At 39.4% G+C, this 25,740-nt stretch overlaps 1 protein-coding gene across 9 annotated transcripts in view; it reads right to left on the reverse strand.

The window, feature by feature from the left end:
• Positions 1-25,740, reverse strand: part of MAP3K13 (mitogen-activated protein kinase kinase kinase 13) — a 169,701-nt gene that overhangs the window by 23,224 nt on the left and 120,737 nt on the right. For all 9 annotated transcript variants that reach the window (XM_041731839.1, XM_041731841.1, XM_041731840.1 and 6 more), the window contains 6 exons: positions 21,506-22,065; positions 13,737-13,920; positions 9,323-9,514; positions 4,965-5,123; positions 3,010-3,168; positions 2,464-2,572 (listed from right to left, as the gene is read on the reverse strand). In XM_041731839.1, the coding sequence (XP_041587773.1) occupies positions 2,464-2,572; positions 3,010-3,168; positions 4,965-5,123; positions 9,323-9,514; positions 13,737-13,920; positions 21,506-21,980 (1,278 nt within the window). In that variant the 5' untranslated portion in view covers positions 21,981-22,065. The remainder of the gene's footprint in view (positions 1-2,463; positions 2,573-3,009; positions 3,169-4,964; positions 5,124-9,322; positions 9,515-13,736; positions 13,921-21,505; positions 22,066-25,740) is intronic.

Consider the following 25,740-nt stretch of genomic DNA (forward strand, 5'->3'; position numbering starts at 1 on the left):
TCTTGGCAGTGCCCTTGACCGCCAGTTTTTTTTTTAAAGATTTATTTATTTATGATAGAGAGAGACAGGCAGAGACACAGGAGGAGGGAAAAGCAGGCTCCATGCAGGAGCCTGACGTGGGACTCAATCCCCGGTCCCCAGGATCACGCCCTGGGCTGCAGGCAGCGCTAAACCGCTGCGCCACTGGGGCTGCCCTTGACTGCCAGTTTTGGTGGAAAGTGGAGACCCATGGCTAACAACCACTGATCGGTAACTGATGGGGACTGGGCTTTATCAGCTGGCAGGAGGAGGGGGAAGCCTCAGGTGCAGCAGGAAAGCAAAACCAGGTGCTAAACAAACAGCTCTTCCCCATTTGGGTGGCATCAAGTCAAAGCATTGTGGGGAGGAGTTCCCCAGCTGCTACCTTAGCCATCTCGGGAGTTCACCAGAATGTAACAGCCCAAAGGAGGCTTAATTTCTGTAGCTTCCTGGGCAGTGAATAATATCTTAAAATCGAGCAGTTTATTGTTTCCAATACAGTTGCATTTTTATCTTCTCATTTGATCCGAGCTAAAAACTCCATAAGGAAGAGAAGATACCATCATCTTCACTGTTTAGATGAGCACGCTGGAGGTTTAGAGAATTTTAGTGACTTACCCAAGACCACAGGGCAAGGGTTAGACTTGAGTCTGTTGCTTTTCTTAGTACTTCAGTAGCTAGTTCATAAATACTTTATCAGTGGCCAGAGAGAGTCTGAATTTCAGACCCAGAGACAAATGAGTTTATAAGTACCTGAAATAATTCTAGGAACTAGCAAGCATAGCAGATTTGGGGCTATTTAAGGAGAGGTAAAATTTTATGTTGGGAGAAAAATGTGAAATAATTAATATTAAAAGATGTCCAGTGTAATGTTTTCCCCTACCTTTCCTTTTCCTCCCTTCCCCTACCTCCTCCCTTCATATTCTTGCTCCAAAAGAGGCTTTTCTGAGTTTGGTTTTACTGCTGCATGTATTGGTAAAAGTGAGTCTTAAAATGAGTGAGTACTAATGAGGATACTGAATGTGGATGCTTCGTTGTACTACACAGTGCTTTGCATATGGTAGGTACCCAGAAGATGTGGCACTGGCTTCAGAAGTGACATTCTGGGAGCATTTAAGTAAAATCTGTTTCAAATTTGAAGTTTCCCAAGTACATAAAGTTATACTATCTCAATAGCCTGTGACTTAGTACTCTTACCAAAAACTGCTTTTCTAACCAACACAAAAAGATTGGACAGATTTCTTTTCTGGTGCCCCATACTTACACATATTTGAATAGATAGGCAATAGTTTAATAGTTCTAAGGGAGTTTATATGAATGTTGTAAGCTGTAAGTCTGGAATGGCCTGCAATACAGTAAAGGCTAACAGATTCATTAAATTACATTTTATCTGGTACTAATAGGTGACACATAGAATTAGAGTGAATGTTCTCTCCGGGCCTAATTCTATCGTGGGCTCTCTCTGATACTTAACATCCCTCCTCTGTACTTTAGATTTTTGCTTTCAAGGGAAGCAATCCTTTCATGAAGGTTGGCAGGAATTATTTTTTAACTTTTTTTTTTTTTTTAAATTGTAGGTACCCTGCTATGACTGGGTACCCCTGGGGTTTTAATTTTTTTTTAATTTTTAATTTTATTTTTTTATGATAGTCACAGAGAGAGAGAGAGAGAGAGAGAGAGGCAGAGACACAGGCAGAGGGAGAAGCAGGCTCCATGTACCGGGAGGCTGATGTGGGATTTGATCCCGGGTCTCCAGGATCGCGCCCTGGGCCAAAGGCAGGCGCCAAACGCTGCGCCACCCAGGGATCCCTTTTTTTTTTTTAAATCTAAGTAATCTCCACACCCAACATGGGGCTTGAACTCACAATCCCAAGATCAAGAGTTGCAAGCTCTTCCAACCGAGCCAGCAAGGTGCCCTGGTCAGCGATAAGTCTAATGCAAATATATTCCTCTTTTCAACAATTTCACCACTATGAGGATGACATTCTTACACATGTTCCTCTGAAATGAGATCATGATAGGATGCCTAGATGGCTCAGTGGATGAGGGTCTGCTTTTGGCTCAGGGAGTGATCTCGGGGTCCTGGGATTGAGTCCCGCATTGGGGTCCCTGCCGGGGCCTGCTTCTTCCTCTGCCTATGTCTCTGTCTCTGTCTATGTGTGTGTGTGTGTCTCTCATGAATAAATAAATAAAAATCTTTAAAAATTAAAAAAAAGACTTTTGAGGGACACCTGGGTGGTTCAGTTTGAAATGAGATAATGATGTATCTTAAGTATTTAGAAAAGTCCAAAATTTCCTCTGTGTGAGGTAGCAAAGTTACCACTTCACAATAACTAGAGCTCTATAATTGTTATGAAAATCAGAATGGTTCTAAGAGTTTCTCTTTCTCATTGGGGGTCCCCTGGCTGTGTGTTCTGCACAGTGGAAGAAAGTTTCCAGACTTACCTGAGACTTGAAGTAGGTTTCTTGTGGGGTGGCAAGAACATCTGCAGAAGCGATGTCTAAGTGCATGAGTGTCTGCCGGAAGGAAGGGCGGTTGCGAGGTTTGCTCTGCCTACAAGTTAAAAAAAAACAAAACAGCTTGTGCATTGTAGAGGTTGTGTCCAGGAACATAAAGATTTTATTCTACTTTACAAGAAGCATTTTTGGCTTCGTGCATGGCTATATCTCAGGCAGTGCTCACATACTGAAGAGCAAAAGGAAAATGTAATTAGGAGATACCTGTGATGCTAAAATGTACATCTCCAGGATCAGTGTTTGATAATAGTAGCCCCTTAGGACTAGTAAAGTAATAATAGCTATCATTTACTAAGGCCTACTATTTCAGGATATACCAAATTTTTTATTTATCAACAACTCCAGGTCTGCCAGGCTTTAACCAGGTGACTCACTTCAAATCCATATCAGAGACCTCCCTGTAGTTTCAGAGAAATTTTAAATGTGGTTTTGAGTAAGAAGGTAAAAGAATCTTGGAAGAAGTAGATTTCTTACCATGTCTGTTTCATAAGGATTTTGAATCCATCGGGGCAAGTGGAAGGAACTGGAAGGTGTAGACTATTGCTTCCAACACCCCAAATAATGGCTGAAGAGTCTACATCTTTGTAAGGAATCTCTCCTGTCAGCAGCTCCCAAAGCACCACTCCAAAAGACCTATAGTAGTACCAGGTACAGGTACCAAAGACAGTGCAGAAATACAGGTTTGTTTTGAATTCTTTATTAATTTTTAGCCAAATATATACCCAGTTTCAAAATTCTAATACTGCCATAAGAAGAACAGAAACAGCCAGGAAAACTAAGAAAAAGAAATTCAGTGAGGGGTAACCAATACTGCTTGATATTAAGAAATATTATAAGGCTTTGGTAATTAACTCTAGCAAGTGAACAGACAGCCGTACTAATGGAATGGAACAGAAATCCATAAATAGGCCAAATACATACAGGGCTTGAGTATATGATAGAAGTGACATCCCAGAACAGTGAGGGAACACTGACTAGTCAGGAAATGCTATTGGTACAACTAGGGGAAAAATTAAATCTACAGCTCATCTTTTTGGGGGGAGGGGATTTTATTTATTTACTCATGAGAGACACAGAGAGGCAGAGACACAGGCAGAGGGACAAGCAGGCTCCTTGCGGGGAGCCCTGTGGGGGACTCAATCCCATGACCCCGGGATCACGACTGGAGCCAAAGGCAGATGCTCAACCACTGAGCCACCCAGACGTCCCTACAGCTCATCTTACATCCAAATGAATCAAAAATTCAAATGTGAAAAGAAAAAAATGAAACCATAAAACCCTGACAGAACACATGGGAATTTTTTTTTCTTTTTACTAATCTTAGAGTGGCAAAAGCTTTCTAATTATGAAATCCAAAAACTACAAACATAGACATTGATCAGTTAAATTGCATTTAAAAAAAAATCTAGCATGGAGAAAGAACTCCACCATAAACAAAATAACAAAATAGGAAAAGTATACACAAAAGGCTATACACAAAAGACTAATCTCCTTAATATATAAAATACTTCTATAAATTGATAAGAATCAAGATCAGAGAGCTAAGCAAAGGATAAGAATAGTTCACAAATAAATTATAAATGGTTTGTAAACATATGAAAAAATGTACATTGTAACTTATAAGGGGAACCCACGTTTAAACAGCACCCAAGATACCATGTGTTACCTAGATGGTTGGCAAAAATCCAAAAAGTTAACACATTTTGTTGGTGAGACTGAGAAAACACTTACACATTTCTGTTGGGAACATAATTGGTATAATCCCAAAAGAGGATGCATTGGTGATAATTATCCAAATTACAAATGACCCCCCATTTCTACTTTATCTTACTCTGGTGTTACATGTCATTTTAACATATTCTATTATTTTGGTTTTTAGCCTAAGAGTTATTAGTAGCCATTCTTAAGGACGGAAGAAAAGTGACTACGGGGAAATAGACGATTAATAGTAAAGATTCGTAATCTCAAAGGAAAAGTGGGTATTTTTAAAAGGCAAAAAACAACAATAACAACAAACAAACCCAAAACAGCATAGCTCATAGGGGATGCATGATAAAAGGGCAAGCAGCCCTATTATACACTTCCAGTAACTCTACAGCACATAACCATATCACCGCAACATACATCACTGATATATATAGTGATGGTCTGAGGGACCAAGCCCAGGTAAACTTAGTTTAGTGTATTTTATTTAAGGTGAGAATTATGTAGTATATCTCACAAAGACTTCTACACTAAATGTTTATTTGAAGTTAACTTTCCATTTTCCAGAAAGTTCAGTCTATTCTGTGAAGGTCTGCAAAACTGATGACTTATAATAGGAGACTTACAAGTGAGTAACAGGAAGGAATACTTTGGGAAAGGACAAGTGTCGAAGGAGGGAAGGGCTAATAGGGGAAGTGGGAAGGCCTCTTAGTTGGGCTGCTCACCATATATCAACTTTTTCAGAGACAGGTTCATTGCGTATCACCTCTGGTGCCATCCACGCGACTGTGCCAGCAAAGGACATCTTCGTGCTTTTGTCACTGAGTTCCTTAGACGTCCCAAAATCTGAAATCTTTACCGCATCTGTATGAGTCACCAAAACACTTTAAAAAGAAATAAAGAGAACATCCAGATCATTAGTAGTAATATAAATCACAACTGTAACTGGCAACTTAGTTTGCCGCCTCCTACCCTGTAGAATTCAGCTTGTGAGTTCCAACATTATGGGAGCATTGGCTATACCCTAGACAGAGCGTCACTCCCACATGTGAGGCCACCCAGTGTGGTGGGCTTTTTCCACCTAGTTTCATCCTGCCTCCACCACTTGCTAACTGGGTCACCTCTGCCATGTTACCTGATTCTTCTAAGCCAGTTTTCTCATCTAGTATAATGGAGAATTCAAACATGCAGAAAACTCTGAAAGTGGTATATAAGCATTTTCTCATCTGTATCAAGCAAACTCATTTTATTTACCTGTGGCTCATTATGGAGAGCTGTCCTAGACTTTGCTCGGAGTGTGGGGTAATGCACTATGTTACCTTTCTGAAATCTTATGACTCGAAGAGTTTTTGATAAGGAATTATGGGCCTATAATAATGGCCTCATGGAATTTTCATTTGAATTAAATGAGATAAGATATGTAAAACACCTGTGCTCAATAAATATTAGTTTCTACCCTTCCCAGTCTCAGACAAACCACTAAAAAAACCACTTCTTTTAAAACACTGTTGGGGATCCCTGGGTGGCTCGGCAGTTGGGTGCCTGCCTTCGGCCCAGGGTGTGATCCTGGAGACCCGGGATTGAGTCCCACATCAGGCTCCCTGCATGGAGCCTGCTTCTCCCTCTGCCTGTGTCTCTGCCTCTTTCTCTCTCTCTGTGTGTCTCTTATGAATAAATAAAATATTTAAAAAAAAACACTGTTTACAGATGTCTGGGTGGCACAGTTGGCTAAGTGTTTGCCTTCAGCTCAGGTCATAGGATCCCAGAGTCCCCAGGGTCCTGGGATCGAGCCCTGCATCGGGTTCCCTGCTCAGCAGAGTCTGCTTCTCCCTCTGCCTGCCTCTCCCTCTCCTTCTGCTTGTGCTGTCACACACAAAAAAATCCTTAAAACACTGTTTAAATAATGGCTAACTGGGGATCCCTGGGTGGCTCAGCGGTTTGGTGCCTGCCTTTGGCCCAGGGTGCGATCCTGTAGTCCCGGGATCAAGTCCTGTGTCGGGCTCCCGGCATGGAGCCTGCTTCTTCCTCTGCCTGTGTCTCTGCCACGCTCTCTCTCTGTGTCTCTCATAAATAAATAAATCCTTTAAAAAAAATAAATAATGGCTAACTAAAATCACACATGAGACTATAACACTAGGGATTTTTTACATTAAAAAGCTAATAAACATATAGTGGGACTCCACCAATGTTGATAAGGGAAAGCTGGAATAGGTTTAGACTTAAGTAGATTCCATGCAAGTCATGTTTTCCTTTTCATGGTATTTACCTGAAATGTGACCTGGGAAAAATGCTTTTCTAGCCTTAACGATGAATACAATCTAGTACCAGTCAAATCCAAACTATTAATATGCTTACAAACTGGACTGAATTCAAGTGAAATAACCTGTTTAGAACTTTAGAATGTTAATGAGTTAGGGTTCTAGAGACTTAACGATCTAAAGACCTATTTTTAATAAGAAGAAGGCTTGATATTCAGAGTTACCAGATTTGAGGGGGCTAGAAAACATAAAACTTAATTCCTCTCCTCCCTTCTCCGAACCAGGAACTTCGTATTTGCCTCTTTCCCTGCCAGCGTCACGTGGCTCTCTACTTACCAAACGGCTCTGCTTACAACTGTTAGAATACCTTCATCACGTCCTACCCCTAGCTTTACACCTGATATATAAAATTTACATAATTTGGAAATTGTGATTTAATGGTGCTAGTCTTGGTGAAAATGCATAAGGACTTAAACATCATGGGATATCTGACATAGTTTCAGAATGGATGGTATCATACACCATGAAAGTCAGAAAAGGTGATAAGCCCCTAGAAAGAAAACCGTGAGAAGCTCCTCTTCTGTTTCTCTTGTGCTGCTCACTATGAGACTTCTTGGCATGGTGAGAGGGAAGGGACATGGGGAGAGGACTAGAGGGCACATGAGGTTAGAACTTACGTAAAGTCTTCTCTGAAACAAAGCTAGGGTCACACAGCCAAAGATTTAATGTGGGTAATGAAATCTCTCTTTACTGCAAGCCAGACTGATGTTTGTCTTTTCAAAGTTAGCTTGGAACCCAAAGAGGCCAAGGCTGCCGGAAGTTCAGGGGAGTACTGATAACACAGGCAAAGCCTTATTGGGTAACTTATTACTCTAATCTTTAAATGACAAGAGTCAAAGAAAGTAGCATGTGATTTTATATATTCTAACATTTCCTGACTTCTTCCTCTAAAGTTAATTCTCAAGGGGCACCAGGGAGTTAAGAAGGAAACCATTCATAGAGGCCTTTGGCAAATCTTCCGTGTCTTTTATGTGTGTAGTGGATGACAAATGCAACAGGTTGTGTAAGAATGTGAACAGATGGAATAAAGACTATAATAAAGTTTATTTGCAAGTAAAGCAAGGAGGGGGCTGTTCAGTGAGCTAATGACTACGATGATCCCTGCTGAGAACAGTGGTGGTAACCAAAGGCTGCTTTGAAGTTTTTAATCAAGGACTGATTTGTGTCTTCCATGGAGAGGAAACAGAAATCATTGGGAATCCCTCACCTTCATATGACGAGGTAGGATGCAGGTAGGTGCTTTGAGTCTAAAAGTTCTGGGTTCAAGTCCTAGCTCCATGACTTCGGGCTTTGAGCCCTTTTTTTTTTTTTTTTTTTTTCATTTTCTTTTTTTTAGAAAGGGAGCGGGGTGGGGGTGGGGGGCATGGGGCAGAGAGAGAGGGAGAGAGAGAATCTTAAGCAGGCTCCATGCCCAGCAGGCAGTCTGAAACAGGCCTCAATTTCAAAACCTCGAGATCATGACCTGGACTGAAATTAAGAGTCAGACACTTAACTGACTGAGCCACTCAGGCATCCTTCATTTTTTTTATATAAAATAAGAATAATGAATGATACTTGTTGCAACTACCCCCATACAATTTTTGCCAACATCAAAGCAGATGTAATGATGGATATTAAAAAAATATTATAAACCATGAAAGCACTACACCTACATGTTTTTGAAAAAAAGATTAAGGGACGCCTGGGTGGCTCAGTGGTTGAGTGCCTGCCTTCGGCTCAGGGCATGATCCTGGAGTCCTGGGATCGAGTCCCGCATCGGGCTCCCTGCAAGGAGCCTGCATCTCCCTCTGCCTATCTCTGCCTGTCTCTGCCTCTCTCTCTCTCTCTGTGTCTCTCATAAATAAAAAAATAAAAATCCTAATCTTTAAAAAAAAAGATTAATTCCTCTCTGCTTCTCTACAGTAAAGTGTGATGAAAAATAATAAAACAGAAGCTACAAGGAAATACCCTATTTTATCAATTCCTTTCTTCCTTTCATGCAATTTGGGAAGTGAATAAACACTCCTCTTAAAGTGATTATTGATAGCCGAAGAATCATTTCAAAAACAGATTACTAAGCACAACTCTGCTTAGACTCCAGGAAGGTCAAAGGCCAAATCTACAGTCTACCCCTAACAATTGTACAGAACCTTGTGGCATACATTTTGTGAGCAAGCTCTAGTTCTAATGTTCTTATTTTTTTCTTGGCCTCTGTCTCCTTTTCATCCATTTTTATCCTATCGTATACATTTTTGAAACTCATTTTTTAATACAATAAACCAAACCTGGGGGATCCCTGGGTGGCGCAGCGGTCTGGCGCCTGCCTTTGGCCCAGGGCGCGATCCTGGAGACCCGGGATCGAAACCCACGTCGGGCTCCTGGTGCATGGAGCCTGCTTCTCCCTCTGCCTGTGTCTCTCCTCTCTTTCTCTCTCTGTGACTATCATAAATAAATTAAAAAAAAAAAATAAACCAAACCTTCCGGTGCGGAAGTTTGGCTTTAATTATCTGGGATGATGGAGAGTAAATAACTTCAGTTAATAATGAATCTTGCTTCATACTCGCACTATTAAAAAGCAACACAGGGAAAACTAGTGTCAGGTGCTTGGAGCTATCTGTCACATATAAAAGTAAGTTGGTCAACAATAATCCAAAGAAACATGCAAATAGAATTATCCACTATGCTGATTTAAGCTGAACTGCACATATGATGTCTAAAAACTTGAACCGTGCTTGATAAAGTTCCTTATTCAAAGCAATAAAACAAAAATTCGCTCCAAAACTCACTTAGGTGATTTGAGATCACGATGAATAATTTTATGGAGGTGCAAATAATTCATTCCACTTGCAATTCCCGTGGACCAGTCCACTAGCAACCGTGGTGTGATCTTCCTGCCAGCTCGCAAAACCTCATAGAGTTGTCCATGGGCACAGTATTCCATGATGATGCAGTAACAGGGGGCCTGAGTACAAACGCCCCTTTCAAGAAAACACAAATATGTTTATAAATTCATACATACATGCAAACATACCTGTATAGATATTTTATATTTTAAGAACATTTAATACATTAAATAATTAAGACCAGTTCTCTACCCATATTATTTTTTAAAGGTGTAACCTTTCCTGATTCTTCAATTACCGTTAAAACACCTCTAGTGTCCAAGCTTCTCTATAATGCACACAGACAATTTTAGTTCATTTTGTTTACTCCTGATTCTATGTTGTGCTGTATCTGGTGCTTTTCTCTGGGGACCATTCCATTCTGGGATTCCTGAGACTCGAGTAGGCCAGGGACTGTGTTGTTTTAGATGGTTAAGAATCATTTAAATCTCTTCCTTTTAAAATTAAATAGAAGGTTTTATACATAGGATACAGAAAGAGAATTCTGGTAAAATATTGGTATTTTAACTATTAGTTGTTGAATTTTAAATTAGTCAAATTTAAGATAACTAGACTGAAAATCAAAAAAGAGACAATTTTCTATATTATATAGTCTTTGAAAAACATTTCTGTTTAGAATAAAAACAATATCATACAATGTAACACATACCTATGTGGCCTATATTTCGATCAATTCCTATGTCATCTACAAATCTTTTCCTGATTATTCCAGTCCAAGAAGATCTTTCTCTTCCCTACTATGCTACACAGGAGCCACTAGTTTTTTATACACAATTTTCCTCTCCCCATACAGATCATAGGCTCCTTGAAGGGAAAGGTCTCCAGGTTCTTGTCTCTCTACCAAGAAGGCCTAGAAGTTCACAGCAAGTCCTTGACAGCTATTTCTTAACTTTACCTGAACCTTCTTTGCACTAATTCCTTTGCACAAACATGTGCAATTGTAAGGGTTAGGAAGCAGGGAACCAACATGGGAGAATTTCTTCTATTTGTCAGGAATGTTTCCATGTTTATTGTCTTATTGAATCTCCCCAAACCACTACACAATAGTTATGACCCCTTCCATTGTTAACAGGTAAGGCTCAGAGAAGGAAAGTGACCTGTCCTAGATGATATGCCTGTGACAGAGCTTGGATTCTAATCCAGTCTAACTTCAAAGCCTATGCTCTTTCCACTCACTATGGGACACTGCCCTCCATTTTGCTTTGCAATGTCTGCATACACATGCATACTGGGGACTCCTATGTCAGCGTTACCCTAGAAAAATGATAATGATATTAACTCTACTTCATACTTTTGTCATGAAGATAAGAAAAGTGGAGAACAATTATGCCATTCTTGGTATCCCATCTCTTAATAAGTATGTATGCCTTCTTCCAAAACTTTCTAGAGTTGAGAGTATTCTATCTGCAAGATGCCCAGCTAAAGTCCTTAGCCAGCTACCAATTCATGTCCTCTCCCTTAGGTGGCTGTAAGCGATGAGAGAATGAAGAGGCCATAGCTTGCAATCATAGGAACATCCTAAAGAACAGCAGGTTATGAAGAAGTAAAATTAAGTCTTCATTTTCCCTGCCCCGATATGCCTGTCAAATGCCACAGAGCTATCTCTATTATGCTCCTTATCACTTTCTAAGCTACCCAGAATTCTCATCTTCATGTCTAATGAAATTTTTTCAAGTTTCTGTTACTTGACTTTTTAGGAGAACTTGGTGGAACACAGATAAACCACAACTATAATAAGACAATTTAATTTTCATTACAAAAAAAAAAAAAAACAATGACTAGGCAGGAATAATGTGCTTAAGAATATCAAAATAAATATTTGTTTGAAGCCATTCAGCATCCTATTCAACCATGTTTTAACTTGCTGCACAAACAGACAGGAAGGGTAACAGTGATATGTGCTTTTCATTTTTCTTGACTGATGAATGAGAAGCAATCATCCCATCAACCCTATACTATGACAAGGCTTCTTAGTAGCTATAAATAGCAGCTCTCTAATCACTTCTAATTGCTACCTTTTTCTTCCCCTTGGCACCCAATTCCATTAGGAACAGTCAGATTAGGTTTTCCTCAAAGATTGCTTTTAAAAAATTGGAAGAAAAAAAATACAGACTTCTTTTCTTTCACTTCCCCTTCTGTACATGGTTCTTACTTCAAAGGAAGCTGTAAGCACAGCAATCAGTATCCAGAGAGACATACTAAAGTCTAATCATGCCTTCATATCTTCCAGACGGTCCTGAATGATTCATTGGCCAAGCAACACATGGCACAGATGGCTGCAAACATAACACTGCACAATGCCTCAAGAGCATGGTGTAATGAACCAGGGACACAGTCTCACTATTGTTTTCCATGTAGAGGTAAAGACTATTCAAGCATCTTCAGCCTAAAAGGTGGGGCATTGGCATGGCAATACTTGACCAAAATGCAGAAAACTGCACATGTAGGTAAGAGGATCAAAAGAGTAAGGTGGGAAAAGGTTGCAAGGAAAATGGGAAGAAAAAAAAAAAAGAAAGGAAGGAAAAATAAAGCTTCTTACACCCATACTCTCAGGATATATTTCTACCTTTGGTTTATCCAGGACATCCCTGCTGGAAAACCCTCAGACCTGGGACATACAGCTCAGCTCACTTCAGGAGGCAAAAAAAACCACACTAATCTAGAGAATATTCTGTGTCTCAAACTCAGCATCCTAGTGATCTAAGCTTAAAAGCTGAGTTAAATATAAGTTAAATGAAAGGTCCTTCCTTCCATTTAGGATGTAGCAAACTAGAAGTGATGATTATCCTCAGTGAAGTCAAATGAAGGAAAGAAGTGAGTCTCTGATAGTCTATCTGCTTAAAAATAACCCTTCTGTTGTCTTTTGAAATTTATCATTGTTGGAAAGATTATGATTAGTCTCTATAGCGTTTCGTTTTCGTCTCACATACTCCTGGCCCAAATAGGGCAACAAAGGATGGAATCTCTAGAGCAACTGAAGCTCTCTCCCATGCCCACTGTATGGATGTTCCTTCCACAAGGAAATACATTCACATACTTCATTTAGTATCCCAGTTGAATGCTTCTCTCCTTTTCACATCTCTTTCCCTTTCCATGAAGGGGTCTTGTTTAGGAATCAAAACTCAACATCAATATTCATTTAAACCCATTCTACAAAACCCTTACCCACGATTTCTATTCCTTACTTTAGGAATGTGATTCCAATGAAAAATTATCACATGACATGTTTACCTTTATAATGAGACTTTTATCAAGAGAGGATGCCTCTTGGGGGCTGGGAGAAGTTCTTCCTAGTTTAGGAAAGGGGAATTTGTAAATTATTCCACTTCTGGCTATAGCCACATTGCTCATATTATTTTCCAGGATCGAAATATATACATCAAACATATCAAGAAGCTCTAGTTTCTTAACTGTCATTCTACCTAAAGACTAGCTTTCCTGTTCTTAACTTTCACTCCTGTAAGGCCACTCATCATTTGTTTCCAGGATAGAGCAGACTTGGAAGCCTGGCAAGAGAGGGAACTCAAGGGAAAGCTACAGGCAGAAGAGATGACACATATTTAGAGCTCAGCACTGCCAGATTTGGGGACTTCCTCAAATTTCCCCTTATGCCTCCCCTTTTGCTAGTGATCCCTACCATTATTATGAAAATAACAGTCTGAGCTAGAAAGATATGTCCATACACTCTTGAAAACACCTACTGTGTGGAATGAGCATAGCATATAACTTACTCTCATCAGTAATTCAGCTGTCATTAGATTTAGAAGGCTGAGTGGCATTACTTGAAAAGAGATCTAGCAAAGCCTGAGGCAGGGAGAAACACTGTGAAGATGCCTCTTATTACAAGTTCATATTTAAGAAGGGAGGCTAACAGAAACTAATAAAAAAAATACTTCTCTGTTACACAGGGACTAATTGTTCTGTGATTGGGTCAGATATTAGCTTTGTTTTCTTAACTGAACTTTAGGATGTGCAGGTTATCTCAGAGTGAGCTCCATCATCTCACTGATAAATGAGGATAATTCATCAGCTAGGATTGCTTGATAAGAATCCATTTCTCCCTTTCTGTCTCATGTACATCCTTTCTGAGAAGGGTGTGCTTTAGCAAAAAGAACTACTAGATTATAAGATCCTTAAAGACATAACTTTCATTCAATCGTTGGTGCCCTCCCAAAGCACCTAGCATGGTACTAAGTCTATAGTATGCTCGATGTGTCTTTCAAAGCAGGAACTCATATGTAGATATTGGGGGAAAGAAAATCTATTTCTTAAAAAAAAAAAAAAAGCCTTGACCTACTTGAAAGCGATGATGTTAGGGTGCTTCAACTTCCTCAAATGCTTGATATCCGTCTCATTCTGTTCTCTCACTTTCTTGATGGCCACCTCTTCCGCTCGGAACTTGCCCAAGAAGACAGCTCCTTGGGCTCCACTACCCAGCCACTGCAGCTCTGAGATCTCCTCAAATGGCACTTCCCAAGTATCTAGGCACACAAGCGAGAAACAAACTTAGATCTCAGAATTTACTCAGGGACCATCCTACAAGGCCATTCCAAAGGTACCAACTTCAGCATCACCCCAGATGATCTCTACCCTTTGACTCCCACCTGGTAACTCACCAAAAGATACAACCTTCCTATGGGTCTTGGTACTATCCATCACATATTCTCATGTATTAGTTTGTATCAATTTTTAACTAATGAAATCAAGCAGATCAGAGATCTCTAATATACTCTCCACTGAACAAAACATATCTTGATATTCCCATGGGCCCACCTCCTCACTTCAAGCTTGCATGTTCAATCCACTTATCTATACCACTATCTCTAGTCCATCACCCATGATAAGTCAGTGTTGTTTTACTCCTCTTTGAATCTCTAGTGCAGATGCTTAATTAATCTTTCCTGAATGAATTTTCAATGATACTCTCACAAGGATCTAATTGTGTTAAAACTTATGTTAATATTTACCTTTTATTGAGTACTACGTGCCAGACACTAGCATAAAGCTTTATATATCTCATGTGTTTATCCTTTCAACAATTTTGTAAGTCTGGTCTTATTGTGCTTATTTAGAGATGAGAAACAAAGACAGGGAGATTAAGTAACTTACCCAAGGTCATATAGATGGTAAGTGGCAGAACTGGGCCCAGAGCTCAAGAATGGCTGAATCCAGGGACAGTGCTTTCTCCACTATACCACATTGCCTCTCATGAAGTAATTGAGAGGGTCATTAGCCATGATAGATTTACTCATATAGATGCAGTACTTTCCAGTTTCTCTCTTTCTTAGAAGTTGATTTTCTTTGCACCAAAAAAGTAACAGGAGTCATTTCTAAGTGGTGACATTATTGATGATTCACATTACATTCTTTATTCTTTCCTGTATTTTTTTAACCTGAGCCTGTATTACTTTTATAATGAATAAAATGCTATTTTTAGATAAAGCACCTCAAAAATTCAATCAATATGTGCTTTAATCTCATGGAACTTAAAAAGGAGAATATGATCCACTGATCCTTCTCCTTGTCCCCCTTTTTATCAGTTCATTGTCAACTGGTAAGAAGTAAACATCAAAGAACTAGGAGTCCCACAGAGTGGAGAGAGGATGATGACAATGTTAAAGGTTACGGGGGATTTTCATTAGATCATCAAGCACTAAAAGGTCACTGTTTGCAGAACATTGAACAAGGTAGTGTTGAGTCAGCTCTGAAGATATTCTGATCTTGAAAGCAGATCAACTCACATCTACCATGGTGAAGAAGCAGCAGAAAGAGGTCATCAGGACCTAGAAGGAACTACATTTTCCTCTTTTCTAATTTTCTCAACCTTGAGAGAAAAGAAATTCTGCAGTCTTAATAAAATGTGGCCTCTCATTATAGTGGTTAAAACATGACCTTCCAGAGAAAATGACATGGAGCAGGGCAAATTACAGTGAGGATGGTTGACAGCATAGGTATTTAACCCATTCTTTTGCTCTGAGCAGATTGAAGGTTTCTGCTCTGCCGAAATTAGATAGATGCTACATAAAAACAATTTCTCTAAAATACAAATAGATCACAAATATGAAATCATCGAATAAAAAAATGATACCAAGTTAGATGCAGGAGGAATGAGTGAGTTACGTGGGTTTGACTGCTTTGAGGATCTTTCTGGCTTCGAATGACTGACAAGAGTTAAGTGTGTCACACAGCCCCACTTCCATCCCCACAGGCTTATCTGTGCAGCAAACGCAGGACCCAGATATCCATAACACACCATCAGAAGGTTTTACTTGTTAGGGGTCTGTCTGGTGAGAAACTAGACACAGTGTCACTTTGGCCACTCTGGGGCCAAATAAAGTACTATTACTGGATTCTGGGGCAAGAACATACTGGGCTATATTTTCCTGAAAAACTTTATAAAAACCCAAGTTATCCTAATTTTAAGTGTAGTAACTACTAAAATTAGACATCTTTGGGTGTTTTATTCCCCCATTTACTGAACCTTTATTTATTGCTAAATGCTAGAAACACCAGAAAATATTAGAAAAAAACAAACAAAAGCATTTTATCTACAATCCCATTCCATATTCAGTTTTCATCTTCTCTTCCAGTCTTTGCTCATATGTATGCAACTATGTAGAAGTTGTAGGTGACACATAATCTTTTACACTTTTTTCTGGTAATGTGTATATCCCATGTATTTCCAGTTTTTATTATAAGCTTTTTCATAGTTGCTCACTACACCTTGTACTTTTTTTGTACTTGAGTGTTTCCATCTTTTTGTCTGGTCTAAATTTGATACTTTTTTCTTTCTTTATATTATTTCCTCAGACTCAGTTCTTAGGTTAAACAGTACAGTTTGCTATACATTCTAACTTGCCATCCAAAAGGGTTTCGCTAGTTTTTGCTGAGAGCAATAAAGCATAAGTGTGTCCCTTTGACTATAAGTTTGTCATCAATGAATATTGTCGATAGTCTTCTGGCTTCTAATTTATTTAGGTGTAAGGTAATGTATTATAAGTTTGCACTACTTTATTATTTATTTTAAAAGATTTATTCATTTGAGAGAGAGACAGAGAGTGCAGGGCAGAGGGGGAGGGTGATAGAATCACAGGCCAACTCTCCGTGGGGCAGGAAGCCCAGTGCACGGCTCAATCTCACAACCTGAGCCGAAACCAAGAGTCAGCTGCTCAACCGACTGAGCCACCCGGGCACCCCAAGTTTGCAGTACTTTAATTGCCAGTAACGTGGAAGGTTTCTCCACATTTGTCTAATGCTCATAGTTGTTCTGCATGAATTGTCACAATTATGCTTTGTGCATTTATCTGCCAGGGTCCCAGAGTTCTCATAAACTTGAAGGGGTTTTCTATTTCTTGAATACATGTGAAGAGAATATATTTTTGAAAACTTACTTTATATTTTATTATTTTTTGAACACATTATTTTCATAGATGCCTGTCATCTCCTTCGTAATTTCTTCTACCACCTAATCAATCTTCTGAGAGTAATCCCCATGGTTGATTCTTTTTTAAAATTTAATCTTATATCCAGGGCACCTGGGTGGTTCAGTTGGTGAAACATCTGCCTTTAGCTCAGGTCATGACCCCAGGGTCCTAGGATAGAGCCCTATATCGGGCTCTCTCTGCTGTTCCTCCTGCTTGTGTGTGCTCTCTCTCTGTCAAATAAATAAAATCTTAAAAAAAGGTTTAATCTTTATATCCATCTGGAGCTTTTTTTGGTGTATGGTATGAGGACCAAGGCAAATTAATTTTTTTCATATTGTTATTGAATGATTCCAAGCCAATTTATTAAATAATTCTTTCTTTTTATATCATTTTATAATGTTTATATAATTTATTATATATATGCATATATATATACACATGTGTATATATATTTATATTTATATAAAATAAGTAAACTCTACACCCAACATGGGGCTTTAACTCATGACCTCAAGATCAAGAGTCACATGTACTATGACTAAGCCAGCCAGGTGCCCCTACAATTTCTTATATTTTGAAATAAATAATGCCTATTATTTAGCATTGTATGAAATGGGAAATAAATGAATTATTAAAATATAAATGATAAATACATTTGGCACTCAAATACCAAAGGTTGACGATATTATACTAAAGAGTAAAACTTTCCTCTACCAACAATAGCTCATGCCTGTGTTGTTCAGCTATGCTTAGCCAAGTCTTAATTATCCATAGAAAAATAGAGTAGACCACACTGGTAATTCAGGAACAGAGTGTAAAGTAATACTTCAACCACCTTTCTATCAATCTTTTTACTGGAACTAATTATCAGAAATAAAACTGATGTGATTTAGTCCTTTTGTCTCATCCCAATATCTCTCTCAATATCTAGTCAGAAGCCAAGGAGTAGGAAAAACAAAACAAAACAGAAAAAGAATGTTAGCAATGAGGATGTGCAAAATTCAGGGCCCCCACTAACTGACAGCAAGATAACGACATAACAATGGAACCTGGCTGTGTTTGCTCTGGGGTTAGTCTCAGACTTTCTGCTGCTTTTGTATCTGTCCATTGGTACTCTTCCCCAGCTTCTATCTTCTGTTCATCACTCTGAGTCCTGTCTTAATTCCAATATCTACCATGATCTCTAAGACTGAGAAAAAGCCCCGTGCCCATCTACTTTTACAGCATAAATTTTCCTTTGTTTATATTCAGACGTGGTTATGATAATACTTGCATTAAAGACTGGGAACTATTTGGCAGTAAAATATTTCAATTACACATACTACCTTATTTGGACTTCATTACCAACATACTAAATGGGAGATGAAGATTTCATTAAAATTTTGAAAAATCAAGTGAAATTTTCTCCTAAGTACCAAGAGTAGAGACACATCTGTTCTGTGTACTATCCTTTAGTTGACTGTAATCCAGGATTAAAGATTAGCTCCCTGATCCCAGAGCTGACAAGGGAAAAACTACCTTAGTTTCTGGCTAGTGAGTCTCTTTGATGGGCCCCGGCAACACCAGCCACAGTAGGGTATCCTGTCATCTGCTGAAGATTTAGGCAGCCATAAGGTGCTTTGTAAGCTTAAGATGACCAGGCCTATTTCTTATTTACTCTTTAAATAAGCCTTTCTGACAGTCACATAATCAATTGGAAGACAATTAAATAGAAGTTTACAGGACAATTTTTTAAAAATTATTTTTTTTAAAGTAGGCTTCACACCCATTACGGGTTCGAACTCATGACCCTGAGACCAAGACCCGAGCTGCGATGGAGAATTGAACACTTAACCAACTGAGCCACCCAAACACCCTCCAAAATTTTTTTTTTTCCTCCAAAATTTTTAAAGCTCCTTTTGACAGCCACATAGGATGTATCTGTTGCCCGTCTTTATGAGCCTGAAGCTCAATGCTGCATTTGGATCCTGAGATCTCCAAATTACCACCAAAATAATTATTTGATTGGGCAAGTGAAGACCCTAAAAACCAAAGGTAGTTTAACACATAAACAGATATTAGTAGGTTTTGCATCTGAGCAGAGAAGAGGGAACTTTTTAAAAAATAATAAATTAAGAGTGGTTATCTCTGGGTTGTGGGATAACAAGTACTTTTTATTTTCCTCTTTGTGCTTAGTTTTATTCTCAGTTTTTAAAATAATAACACTGTTTAACATTGAAACTCCCAACCTTCATGTGACAAAGAACAGCTTTTTTTTTTAAAGATTTTATTTATTTATTCATGAGAGACACAGAGAGAAGGAGAGAAACAAAGACACAGGCAGAGGGAAAAGCAGGCTCCATGCAAGGAGCCCGATGCAGGACTCGATCCCAGGGCTCCAGGATCACGCCCTGGACCGAAGGCAGGTGCTAAACCGCTGAGCCACCCAGGGATCCCCAATTACAGCTTTTTAATTTCCTTGAAACCTTAGAAGGCAAAAGAAGGGTGGAATGTGCAAGGTGGATGGGATGGGAGGATGTACGAAAGACAGAGAGAGAGACAGACAGACAGACAGACCAAACCCAGAGACTGACAAAGAATTTCTGAATGCAGCAGGAATGGATGCTGTGATTGACAAATCCTGGAAAGCATGCCTGAGATCAACTGATTTACCAGCAAATCCCAATACACTTAAGGATATGGAAGGAGAGGTTGGTATTGGTTTAAGAGAAAGTATTTCAGAAATAGGAAAAATAGAAGGCACGAGAAAAATGGGCAATGGTGACTGAGGTCAACTGGCTGTTGCAGAAAAGCTGTCAATAGTCTTGAATGAAAGATATGAATATATGTATTTAATTTTTTAAAAGATTTTTATTTGTTCATTTGAGAGAAAGAGAGAGCACAAGCAGAAGGAGGGATAGAGGGAGAGGGAAAAGCAGGCTCCCCGCTGAGCAAGGAGCCCAACACAGGGCTTGATCCCAGGACCCTAGGATCATGACCTGAGCCAGAGGCAGATGCTCAACTGACTGAGCCACCCAGGTGCCCCAAAATGAGTATATTTTTAAAAGACGGTCACAGAGTCCAACATTCAGTTATGAAATAAATGAGACAGAATCTCTCATTTCTGGTCCTTTCCAAAGTTTCTTGATGAGAGAACTGTTAACAATGGAATGATTTATGCCAGGCTAGCTACAAAGATATGTATCAAAAGCTTTAAAAAGCCACAAACCGGGATCCCTGGGTGGCGCAGCGGTTTGGCGCCTGTCTTTGGCCCAGGGCGTGATCCTGGAGACCCGGGATCGAATCCCACATCGGGCTCCCGGTGCATGGAGCCTGCTTCTGTCTCTGCCTCTCTCTCTCTCTCTCTCTCTCTCTGTGACTATCATAAATAAAAATAAAAAAATTAAAAAAAAAAAAAAAAGCCACAAACCCTTTTAAACCAATCATTCCTCTTCTAAAGACTTAGCTTAAGGAAATTAAAAATATAATAAAAAATAATCACAGACATAAAGATATGGGTGAAAATTAATTAATAAACAGATGTTCATTGCAGTGTAGCTTATGATCACTAAAAACAGCAAACAAATTGCCAAGCAATAGAGGGTTGCTTAAAGAAATCTTGGCACATTCACACAATTTAATATTATGCAGGCATTAAAAATGCTAAAGAAGTATATTTCATGATACGGGAAATGTTCACAATGTGAAGTGAAAAACCATAACAGAATAGTTTGACTCTTTTTTTTTAAAGCACACATAAACACACATAATAAGACTAACATAATACATACCACGAACATTAATATTGGAGACCGAGGATCATAGATAAATATTTTTACCTTTTTTGGGGGGGGGGCACTTACCTGTATATTCCAATTTTTCCACATATATTACATTTGCTATCAGGAAGAAAAAAATTCTTTTGAAGAATATAAATGAAGTTATAAAGAACACTGGGGCCATGTGTTCTCTTTACTTCAGAAGCACAATGCTTGAATTGGAATATATGAATATGCATGTCACACAATGATGGGAGTTAATTTACTTTTTAAAAAGCTGTGGGATCTAGACATAATAATGCTTCTCAAGATTGGTTGTATATTTGTTCTTTTCTCACAATGTGAGCTTTCTGTGCCTTGGCTGTAAGAAAATGATTCCTTTTTACTACAACCTAACGGCAGGCAGGCAGTCTTAAGGCATAGAACCACGTGGTTTCTGTATGGCTTTGAATTAATCCAGTGGCCATCAGACCTTTTGATTACATAAACTTTCAATAAAAAAATTTTAAACATGCATTATGTGATTTTACAAATTATGTATCTACACAACTTTATTAAAATACCAAATATATATGAGAACATGCATGAAAATAGAAATTTAAAATGGTGATAGAAGGAATATGCCCACTAACGTTTTCTTCCCTCATAACACTATGGGTTGTCTTCTATGTACTCTACTTGACACCACTAGGCTGGACAACTATAGAAGATGGGCTTTGGCCAAACAAGACCAACCAAATGTGAATCTGTTCCAGTGAGAAGGTCTGTAGGAGAATTGGTACAGGGTTTTCATCTGGTACTAGCATTTTAATCAGAGGTTATCCAGTGAATGGTGGTGGTGTGTTTATCCAGGAAATATTTCCCAGGTTCCCACTCTAGCTTACCTTGCTGCTGCAATTTGTAATCAGTAGAATATGCCTTCCCAATGATATTCCATACAGGCCTTAAGCATCCAAACAGTCCTTCCAGAAACCCACCACTGCCACTGCCCGACCTGCTGAACTGAATCTTGATGTCTTCAGTTCCACTTGTGCTCTCTCCATCCACGGCGTTGCTGTTCCCCTGAGACATGGCCATCTCTGATTCATCTTGTTCCCTCAGCTGAAGCACGCTGTTCTCAAACTGGTCCCTGGAATCCTCACTCACACTGGTCAACACTGTTGTGGTGATGGGGCTGTTCATGCTCTCATTTGGCTCTGTTTGTACCACCCCCTTTTCCTGCTGGTCCTGAAGGAGCTTGGGTGAGGGGTGGCTCCCCATAGGTGTGAGTTCATCTTGTAGTCCATTGAAGGTTCTGTTTTCACTCAAGGGTAAGTGTGGGGAAGAGGAGCAGCTCAGGTGCTCCTGAGGGTTGGCCATCGTGCCATGAGTGTGCCCAGGGTCCTGAGATAACACTCAGAGGATTATTAGGACAGAATTCTGATGCAAGACGAGGCTCCCAAACCTGGGGAAAATAGGAGAAGGACATGAGATCACCCTTCCTGCAGTCAGCCACACTACTACACTTCTGTTTATAATAACAAAAACATTGAAACAATGGGAATTGGTTAAACACTGGTATATATCCAAATGATGGAATACTGTGCAGCAGTTAAAAATTATGTTGTAGAAGAATATTTTTTACGAATCTGAGAAAACGTTCATGACATGTTAACACAGAAAACAGAACAATATATACAACATAAACCCTTACAATTTTTTAGTTTTAATTTAAATTCCAGTTAACATACAGTGTAATGTTAGTTTCAGGTGTACAATATAGTGATTCAGCACTTCCATGAATTACCTGGTGCTCGTCACAAGTGGACTCCTTTATCCCCATCACCTGTTTCACCCACCCCCCACCTTTTACTGGAAAGGACACACAAACACATACAAGAAAAAAGACTGGGAATAATATATCCCAAGAATTAACTAACTATTGTTAACTATGAACTATTGTTAATTCTCAGTGGTTAGATTTGGGAGGGGTTTATATTGTTGTTGTTGTTGTTGTTGTTTTTTAATATTCCAGGCATTCTGTATTAATATATTGCTAGAGAGTGAATTTTTTTATCTCCTTGCTCCAAAATTCATATGCTGAACCCCATTCCCTAATGTGATAGTATTTGGAAGCGGGGCCTTTGGGAAGTGATTAGGCAAGGGTGGAGCCCTCACAGCCTTCAGAACTGTAAGAAATACATGTTTGTTGTTTGAACCATCTAGTCTATAGTATTTTTGTTATAGCCACCTAAACAGACTGACAAATACTACATGGTAGTTTCATAATCAGAAAAAAAATTGTTTCCCTTCTCAAAGAGAAATTAATGTCTTGGTAAACAGTTTTATTAGAAACAACATTCTGCTCATTTTTTTCTATTTTCTTTAGTGTTTTATCCACTGGGGGATTGTGTTCCTTTCTAAGGCATTCATTAAGTCATGTAGGTATTCATTAAGTCATGTACGGGACAAGACAAATTCCTAAGATACAAAATCTGTTTTTACTGTAATGCACCTAATCTGGGGCAACAAACTCAGCCCCAGTGCTTTAAACTTATTTTTTGTTTCTGATCTGTCCATTAGCACCAATTTTTCAGGGCCACCCAACTTCTGAAAATAAAGACATGGAATTGTCCAGATTGGTCAGTTTGAAGCAAATTCAATCTTAAATTTATTCATTGTATGTCTCTTACCAGAAATATACTTTTTTATTTTTATTTATTTATTTTTTTTATGATAGAGAGAGAGAGAGAAAGAGGGGCAGAGACACAGGCAGAGGGAGAAGCAGGCTCCATGCACCGGGAGCCCGACGTGGGATTCGATCCCGGGTCTCCAGGATCGCGTCCTGGGCCAAAGGCAGGCGCCAAACCGCTGCGCCACCCAGGGATCCCCAGAAATATACTTTTTTAAAAAAGATTTTACTTACTGATTCATGAGAGACACAGACAGAGGCAGAGACATAGGCAGAGGGAGAAGCAGCTCCTCATGAGGAGCCTGATGCGGAATGTGATCCCAGGACCCCAGGACCACACCCTGAGCTGAAGGCAGATGCCCAACCACTGAGCCCCCCAGGCATCCCAGAAATTTACTTTCTTTACAAATCTCCATATAATAGTTATTCCTTCCTTCCTTTGCTCTGTATTAAACATCTAGAATGTGTTTAATAGAAGCCAGGGTATAAAGATAATCTCACTTTAGAGAGGGGGCAAGAAACAAACCAACAATGATTGGCAGTACAGTGCTTATAATGAGCCAATCAAGTGCTCTGGGAGCACGGAAGAGGGAGGGATACTTTCAGGGCCAGCTGCTCAAAGGTGGTAACTATTGATCAGTTAGAAGTATCAAACCTCATTGGGTCGGCAGGAAAAGGGTGAGTGAGAAAAGAGAGGGAGGATGTCACAGGTGTGGAGAAAGTGCAAACAAGGGTAAGGAGGCATGAAAGGCATGAAAAATATGACGAATTGAAGTGGCTGGAATGTAGGTTATATGTATGTATACAGAGAAAGATAAGAATAGAGAGAAAGGGACCATTCTGTCAGTTTTGTATGCTAGACTAAGAAGCTTGGATTATATCCTGAAGGTGATGGGGGCCATAATATCCCATGTTGGGGGGTATGGATAAAAAGAAACTATCTCTATTTTATTAATTTTTATCTGCATTATTGAGATCCAAATTTTAAGTCTTTTTTTCATTGCAACACACTATGAGTAGCTTGCATGAATGAAAATGAAAATACCCTATCCTTTGAAGTCTTATTCATTCATGTAAACATGTACTGAGCTCCTATTACATGCTATACAATGTGTTAGGAATTAATGAATGGCACATAGGGTTCCACTCTATAGGAACTTACAATCTAGAGGGAAAGACCAATTGATTATAAGAACCATGTAGTTAGATATAGGGTACACAGACATGAACAAGGTGCTACAGGAGCTCAGAAAAATCAACATCAAATATGTCTAGAGATGTCATAGAGGAAATGTTGTTTGGGTTGGAGGGTAAGCCAGGTAAAAGTGAGACTAGACATTCCAGGAAGTATTGGGGAGTAGCAGGAGATAACTCTTATAAGACGCAAAGGTCAGAATGTGGCAGTCCTTGGTGACAAACTAAAGCTTTTAGATTTTATCCTCAAGACAACAGAGAACCATTAAGAAATTTTAAGCAAGGGAGTGACTTGGTCAAATTTGTAATTTATTTATTTATTTTTAAGATTTTATTTATTTATTTGAAAGAGAGAGACAGGGCAGCCCGGGTGGCTCAGTGGTTTAGGGCCTGCCTTCAGCCCAGGGTGTGATCCTGGAGACCCAGGATCAAGTGCCACATCGGGCTTCCTGCATGGCGCCTGCTTCTCCCTCTGCCTGTGTTTCTGCCTCTCTCTCTCTCTCTCTCTCTCTGTGTGTGTGTGTCTCTTATGAATAAATAAATAAAATCTTAAAAAAAAAGAAAGGAAGGAAGAAAGAGAGAGAGAGAGACAGCAGGTGTGTGCAGGAGGGACAGAAGAGAAAGAGACTCCCTGCTGAGCAGGGAGCCCGGCTGGATCCCAGGACCCTGGGATCATGACTAGAGCAAAGTCAGATGCTTAACTGACTAAGCTACCCAGGTGCCCCTCAAATTTGTAATCCGAAATTACATCTATAGAAGTCAAGGTTGGATTGAAGGGGAAATACTGAAAGTCAAGATGTCACTTAGGAGGAAGAGTTCAAGTGGGAAGTGATGAGGGCCTGAACCAAGGCAGAGGCAATGGTAATGAAGAGGAGAGGACAGATTTAAGCAGTTGAATAAGCAATATCTAGTGATTGATGAAATATGAGTGTGGTGAGGGAAAGGGAAAAGAGAGGAAGACTTTCAGATAACCTTCTTAGGATAATGGATAGATGGGCAATATTCACTGAGATATGAAATATCAGAAGAAAGGTTTAGAAAGAAGGTAATTAGCTCAGTTACAGACATGGAAGGTTTAAGTCCTACTGTGTGTCTTACACACTGTACCAAGCTTTTATTTATGTTATCTGATTTTAAAAAGATACTTTGTAGAGAAGGATTTGAAGAGCTAAAGATGCGGTGGCGGGGGGCGGGGGCAGGCTCCTATAACTCAGGGCACAAGTATCAAAATAATATAAGGTTGAACCCAAGTTA

The sequence above is a fragment of the Vulpes lagopus genome, chromosome 17 (genome assembly GCF_018345385.1).
Source record: "Vulpes lagopus strain Blue_001 chromosome 17, ASM1834538v1, whole genome shotgun sequence".
Lineage (NCBI taxonomy): Eukaryota > Metazoa > Chordata > Mammalia > Carnivora > Canidae > Vulpes > Vulpes lagopus.